Source organism: Benincasa hispida, chromosome 1 (assembly GCF_027475165.1).
Source record: "Benincasa hispida cultivar pf3 chromosome 1, pf3_genome.v1.1, whole genome shotgun sequence".
NCBI lineage: Eukaryota > Viridiplantae > Streptophyta > Magnoliopsida > Cucurbitales > Cucurbitaceae > Benincasa > Benincasa hispida.
This window is the reverse complement of record NC_143478.1, coordinates 33,124,297-33,131,504: the sequence shown is the minus strand read 5'-3', so window position 1 is coordinate 33,131,504 and position 7,208 is coordinate 33,124,297. Positions and strand designations below refer to the sequence as shown.

Here is a 7,208-nt window from a genome sequence, read left to right as displayed (position 1 = left end):
ATATTAAATATCTAAATTCAAAATCTAAGCCAAAAGTCAAGCTAAATTTTAATCAAATTTTAAATAAAATTTTAATTAAAAATGGGAAATCCACGCAAAAAATTAGTAGGGGATTCCCCTGCGGGGAATGGGGCCCCGTAGGGACCCCGGTTCCCTGACGAGGAATCCCCACCCCCGTCCCTGCTTTTGAGATGGATTACTCTTCTCATTGCCAATTGGTTTTGAGATGGAACCCCATACTTTCTGTAACTTGGTATCAGAGCCCATTAAGCCCAAACGGTGATGTCGGTCCAATAAGAAGAAATTGTGATCCGATCAACATTGGTGAACCCAAAAGAGGCACCGGGGCATGTTGAGAATCCCACATTGGAAAATCCAAGGGGACTTTATAAGATAAATGAGTTACTCCTCTCATTGTCAATTGGTTTTGAGATGGAACCCCGTACTATCAAACACGGAAGATGTCCTCCCACTCCGCGTCGGCCCCATTGCCAACCCTAACCCTTTCTATAACTTTATATTAGTTCAACTAACATAAAAAATAATAATAATAAGTTGAAGAAAAAAAAGTGAAACCATGAAAATAATAGTTAAAGAAAAGGAAAAAGAAAACGTTATTCAGTGGACGCAAGCGAGGCACCATGTTGCCACCTGGCTTCTCCTCTTCGGTGCCAATGCTTCGAAAAGGAAAAGCCACCATTTTCTCTCTCTTTCTCCATATTTCTCTCCCTCTCTCTTGTTTATCCCCTTTTTCTTTCCTGTGGCACTCTATTCTGTCCCGATTCTTCCATTTTCTACCCTGAGTAAGTATATTCATCCGATCCCCTGTTTTCATTCCCAATTTCCCAGATAGGATCATCGTTTTTATGCTCCTCATCATCTCTTTTGATCCCCCACCTCAAACATTTCTGATTTTCCCCGGAAATTCCCATTCTTCTTCACACAATCTGTTTCGATTCTGTCCGAGACTGATTCTTTTCTCACGATTATCTGCATTATAACCACCCCACCCCCCCCCCCCCCCCATTTTTCTGGATTTTGTTTATGTTTAGCCATCCAGGTAGCTTCTGTAAATAAAGGGTAGTGGATGAATAGAACGGATTTGATCATTTTGACCGACCCATGTCGTTATATCGAGCTTAGACTTAGTTTTGGGAAGGTCTTACTTGGGTTGATCATATCGGATTGAAGGGTGTTACTTTAGCGTTTGATTGGAGATCATCAGAGTGAAAGTCTTGTTTTGTTCTTTTGTCATATTTTGTTTTGTTTTTTTCTTTTTTCTCTTTTTGGTTTTTGCCCTTCTCTTTAGATCTTGGTATCATTTTGATATCAAGAACCTGCAAGAGAAATCAAAGTTTTGAATGTTGAATTGTTTATGATGCGAGGATTTATTTTTGCTGCTTCTCTTCTTTGTTACTGTTTTTGAATCTTTCATGAGGTCTGCATGGTTTGATTACTGTAATGATGTGATTGTGCAGCTGTTGGCTTAGATGGTATGCAGCTACAATATAAGGAATGCGATTGCTCAGGCTGGACATATAGGAATAATCAATAGAAGGGTCCAAATCAACAATATCTGGAGGAGTTTGCCTTCCAATCTTGGATCTGTTCATACCTGGAAGCGTGAATATAGAACAAGTCTCATGATGATGGTAGATACGGGTGCATCGGAAAACCGTGGACCGGTTGTTGATAAGCATCCAGAGAAAGATGAAGATGGTGGCTATACCAGTGGAGGGTGGAAAAGGTCTGAATGGATTCGTCTAAATAAAGCTTACTTTTATTTATTTAAAGTTATGTGGCTGAATTGTTATTCTGTTCTTATGAAGATGACAAGATGACAAGAACACAATGCTTTGATCTTGTTATTGCACCTAGTCTATTAACCTATGGATTCCAATGAGATATGCACTAAACTTATTATCTTTGGTTTGATATGCAGTGAAGATGGGAAACTTAGTTGGGGGTATTCGAGTTTCAGAGGAAAGAGGGCAACCATGGAAGATTTCTTTGATATTAAAATGTCGAAGGTCAATGGTCAAACCGTCTGCCTTTTTGGCATCTTTGATGGTTAGATTCTTCCACCATTCTTGCAGTGGCATGATGTGACACCGTTATTAGTAAATTTTAATCTATCCAGTTTCTAAGTGATATGTTGTTACAAATTTAGGTGTTAAGTTTCACTTGGGTCCCATTTGATATCCATTTTGCTTTTTCTTTTCTATTTTTGAAGATTATGCTTGTTTCCTCACCAATTTTTGGTGTGCTTTTCAACCTCTAAAAACATTTGAATTCTTAGCCAAAGTTTAAAGACTAAATCAAGTTTTTAGAAACTTCATTTTTAATTTTCAAGTTTTGGTTTGGTTTAAGAAAATATTTTTAAAAAGTAGGTATTGAAGCTAGAAAAATATATGAAATAGCTATCAAACAGCCCTGGTTGAAGATCAAAAACTTTGAAATTCCTCACTTTGCCAAACGATCCTAGGTTTCAACTTTATTTGCCCAAGCCATACATTTTAATTAATTTTGACGCTTGAATTCAATCATTATTAGAGATTATATTTTTTAATCCATAGTTGATGTTATTGCTAATCTTTCAAATTATAGAAGCCACCATGGATATCTTACTGATATTACAAATAGCAGAAATACTTACTTCTTTACATGTGGTTGTAGGTCACGGTGGATCCCGAGCTGCAGAGTTTTTGAAGGACCATCTCTTTGAGAATCTGATGAAGCACCCAAAATTTTTTATGGATACCAAATTAGCTATCAGTTTGTTTCATTTCCCTTCTGCCTTTTTCGTTTGTTTATGAAGATAAAATCATTAGGTTTATATGATGATTGTATTTTAGCTTCCCACAAGTTTTAACTGTATCTTTAAGTTTCACGTTCTTTGTTCACATAACTGTTTTCTATTGGAAAAAAAAAAAAATATGACGTTTGAGTCCTATTAATTTTGTACTCACACCAAAAGTCTCTTCTATCAATTCCCAGGTGAAACATATCAACAGACAGATGCTGACTTTTTAAATTCAGAAAAGGATACTTTAAGGGACGATGGCTCGACTGCTTCAACAGCTTTGCTAGTTGGCAATCATCTCTATGTTGCCAATGTTGGAGATTCGCGTACTATTATATCAAAGGCGGGTGAAGGTATATTTGTTTACTTGTGTTTTTCGTGCAAAAGAAAAAGCACGATTTGACAATTTTATTTGTTTACTATTCTTGTTTTCTATGCTTTTTAGTTTTAATAATAATAATAACATAAGGTAGAAAGTCAAGACTCGAGCATGAGTCTCTTGTAAAAGTTAATGATAAAGATGATTAGAGTTAAACAGATCATAACGTTTATGATGATTATGATATTTAACTACGAGCTTTGTTTCCTATGCTTGGTCAGTGCCTTTATGCTTATTTTTCAAACAGAAACTTGAAACTTATTTTCATTCTGCTGGGCAGCAATCCCTCTTTCCGAGGACCATAAACCAAACAGAACTGACGAGCGGAGGAGAATTGAAAATGCTGGGGGTGTTGTCATGTGGGCTGGTAAGATTTTAATAATGGTTTTGCTAATGATGTTAAGAACTGCTATCCCTGTTGGTTATCTTGTGTATTGGCAAATGTCAGTACTAACTTGAAATAGATAAATTAGGGACTCAGAGTTACACTATCACGTTTACGCTCTCTAATAAGAATGATTCACATACTAATGGAAAGCATGAGTACCAAAGGGTGAAATACACGTCCTAAACGAAAAACCAAATATCCTGTTCGTATTAACAACTATGGAAGTAGAATGATTTCAGGGAACTTGTAATGCATTTCCTTGATAATTATTTATTGGTTGCCTGAGCACTATTACCGTTTACAGCAAATTAAACTTCCAGAGCTTAGTTTCTTCTGACCATCTTCTACGTAGAATTTATTGCCTTTAGTTCTTGTATTTGAAGTTTATGAGATGTAATTCTTGATCATATTCTAGTTCATACTATGTCATTGCAGCAATCCGTATTGTAAGCACATTGTATTATCTGTTGTTGTCAGGCACTTGGAGGGTAGGAGGAGTGTTAGCAATGTCCCGTGCTTTCGGTAACAAGATGTTGAAGCAGTTTGTTGTGGCAGATCCCGATATTCAGGTATCGTCTCCAACACCCCCATCATTCAGCCGACTATTTTAGTTCCAAAACTTGCAGGGAAGCCCAAGTAACTGAATAGACTAATAATGGATATATGGAAGAAGAAACTCTTTGATGAATGAAATTTTTTACAACGGTTTACTAGAAGTGTGCCAACCTAAAGTATAGTTCAACTAATTTAGACATATATCTATTAACAATCGAAATTAACCTTGCATAATCTTTCATTCATGAATGAACCGCTATAAATAGCCACATGTCTAACAACCAAGGAAATTACAGACAGCTCAGCAAGTAACAAACTAAAACTGATACTGCAAATATGAGAACCTATCTTAATAATACCCTAGGTCAAAGGTTTGAATGTCCCCAACATGTTAAAACTCAAAAATAGAACTTTCTAGAATCTTTCTGGAAAATTTATTGTTTCAAATGTTCATCACTAGGATTTTCCTTTTGCAACTACCTATGAAGCACGAACATAAATACGAGATACAAATACGATAGCATATGACGATATGTTAATTTTTAAAAAAATTAGAATATAGATACGTTGATACGTTTTCTTTCATTAAAAAAATCCAAGATATATGTAAATTTAATATAAAGATACTAAATGAGTCCTCTTAAAAGTATAAAATGTCAAGTTAATGACAATAATACAAACTACAATACGAACACTAAAATACAATACAAAAGGCAACATCAGAGATATTGAAATTCAATAGTCGATAAAATACAACAGAAAAGGTTAGTGGCACATTGGAGTTGGATCAATCAAAGAAGAAGAAGATTAGAGGGAGAAGTACGAAGATAAACGAAGAATTTCTTCGTTGGAATGGTTGAAGATAATCAACTGGGTAATTTTTTGAGTGACTTTGTAGGGATTGACGTGAAGATGAAGATTACATGATTCTAGGATTTGGTTTTCTATTTTTTCTTTCTAGTTTTGGATTGGGACAATGATCTCTTTTTTTTATAAGAAACATTTCATTGATGAATGAAATATCAAAAAAGTATAGGAGAGATAAACCCAAGAACAAATAAAAGCAGAACCCAGAAAAAGAAAGATACATTAAAGGAGAGAGAAAATCTACAAGCCATAAATGATAAGAATCAAGAAGCAGACTGGACCCGAAAAACCAAGGATGTGCCGAAGTCCAAGAGGATGAAGCACGTCAACAATGATAAAAACTAGACTTGAAGGAGAACCATCTAAAACAGAACTCAATAGCCCAAAACAATAACGAGAAAAGTGGAAGCACAAAAAATAATAATAATGATGACTATGCTTTTGAATAGGTTGCTTAGTTTTGGATAGGGACACACATATCAGATATTAATATATATATATATATATTAGTTTTAGTTTTAGTTTGGTGTGTTTATTGTTGGTCACGCATGCCATGTCTTACAAATTTTGCCCACCATACTTACCAGGATCTTGAAGTAGACAAGGACATCGAGTTGCTCGTTCTCGCAAGTGATGGACTGTGGGACGTGGTACGCAATGAGGTATGCTCACACTTTATGCTCACTTCATAAACAACCACATGTATCGTTGGTCCTCTACATGGTGATCTCCACACATCAACTTAAATTCTGTATGCAGGATGCAGTATCAGTTGCGGGGAAGGAAGATGAACCCGAGGCAGCTGCTCGGAAGCTAACTGAAGCAGCTTTTACCCGTGGCAGTGCTGACAATATAACATGCATCGTGGTGAAGTTTCATCACGACAATGCAGGTCCTGCTGTGGATACTCGAGAAAACATCTAAGAATTTTGTATTGCACTGTGTAGATTCTTTTTCTAGAGAGCGAGAGAGAAGAAAGAAAAACTTGGATATTGCCTGTTAATTCTGCACCTGCAGCAAATAGGCTGGCTTTGATTTGTTAATTCATTGGCATTTTGTAATTTGCTTTTTCCCCAATCTTGTTTAACTGTTCATTCCACATATCTGTATGCTGTCTGTCTGTAAACTGATACAGAACAAGTTGATCTAGTTTTTTCCACTTCATGAGTGTCTAACAATTTCCTTACTTTTTCCCTCTTATTATTCTTTGGTTATGTTTTAACCCACGAACTGTAACATCATAAATTTTTGTTTCAGCTAACATTATGGTATCCTCAGTTTGTTAATATTTTTTTCCTCTAAACATCATAAATTTTTGTTATGTTTTAACTCCCTCAGTTTTGTTTCAGCTAACATTATGGTATCCTCAAGGTGAAGAATTTTGATGTTGATAGAAATATATTTTACGAAAATGTTTGATGAAAATATTGATGAAACGTTTGGAAAAATTACGAAAACAAAACATTAAAAAAATAAATTTAAATTAGTAAATAAATATTAACATAACTATTTTTTATAGGGGAATTTTTAAAAATAGAAAATAAGAAAAATTATTTATACAAAATAGCAAAATTTAATTATCTACCCTCTTTTTTGGTTCAATCTCAGTCTTTCTCTCTGCACCGACCTTCCCTGAACAACAAAACAAGATACCAAAAACCCATTAAACTCAAAAAAAAAATATAGTACCAAGATTTTTATACGTTGTCTAATTTCTTTCCTACGTTGTTTTGTAAAATGTTTCTAATTTCCGTTAATCTACCAAGTTTCTAATTTCCGTTAATCTACCAAGCTTCTGGAGACCCATTAAAGACTTTTCCCACTATGGTCCACTTTTGATTTCTAATTGGTCTTTAGAAGGGGATTCTATTATTGCTCTCATAATTTCTTTGGGTAAAAATTGAATTTTTTTTAACTGTTTGCATTATTTAATTGTTTCATTGGGACCTTTTTTCCAAATGTTTATGAGATTTGTTTGAATGACATTGTATTGATCATTGTTAAGCTCTATTTTGTGATTTGATATGAATTTTTTTCTAAGGAATGTCTAGTTTTTTTTTTAAAGGCTGGTGAGGCTACCCGATTCACTCTCCCTCTTCCTCTAACTCTTAGCTCCGTGCGGTCCAATCCTCGTTGTCGCTATCTTGTCACGACCAACACTAGAATTCGTTGGACTTTTGGTCGTTAGGGGTAAGATCGTTTTTGGTTAATTTTGT

General features: G+C 35.0%; 1 protein-coding gene across 2 annotated transcripts; it reads left to right on the top strand.

Moving 5' to 3' along the window:
• The first annotated feature begins 605 nt into the window (after positions 1–605).
• Positions 606–6,151, top strand: LOC120090123 (Protein phosphatase 2C family protein). Of its 2 annotated transcripts, XM_039047641.2 has the most exons (9): positions 606–803; positions 1,479–1,747; positions 1,943–2,070; positions 2,677–2,775; positions 2,998–3,156; positions 3,463–3,549; positions 4,048–4,139; positions 5,580–5,654; positions 5,752–6,151. In XM_039047641.2, the coding sequence occupies exons 2-9, from the start codon at positions 1,491–1,493 to the stop codon at positions 5,914–5,916; spliced, it is 1,062 nt and encodes a 353-aa protein (XP_038903569.1). In that variant the 5' UTR covers positions 606–803; positions 1,479–1,490; the 3' UTR covers positions 5,917–6,151. The 2 variants fall into 2 exon arrangements, with proteins under 2 accessions (XP_038903569.1, XP_038903577.1); XM_039047649.2 differs by lacking the exon at positions 2,677–2,775 and having other exon boundaries at positions 647–803.
• Positions 6,152–7,208: the final 1,057 nt, after the last annotated feature.

Coding starts and splice junctions, on each gene's coding strand:
- LOC120090123 (XM_039047641.2), top strand. CDS start 1,491: ATGGTATGCAGCTACAATATAAGGAATGCGATTGCTCAGGCTGGACAT. Junction 1,748..1,942: donor ACCAGTGGAGGGTGGAAAAG/GTCTGAATGGAT, acceptor TTTGATATGCAG/TGAAGATGGGAAACTTAGTT. Junction 2,776..2,997: donor GGATACCAAATTAGCTATCA/GTTTGTTTCATT, acceptor ATCAATTCCCAG/GTGAAACATATCAACAGACA.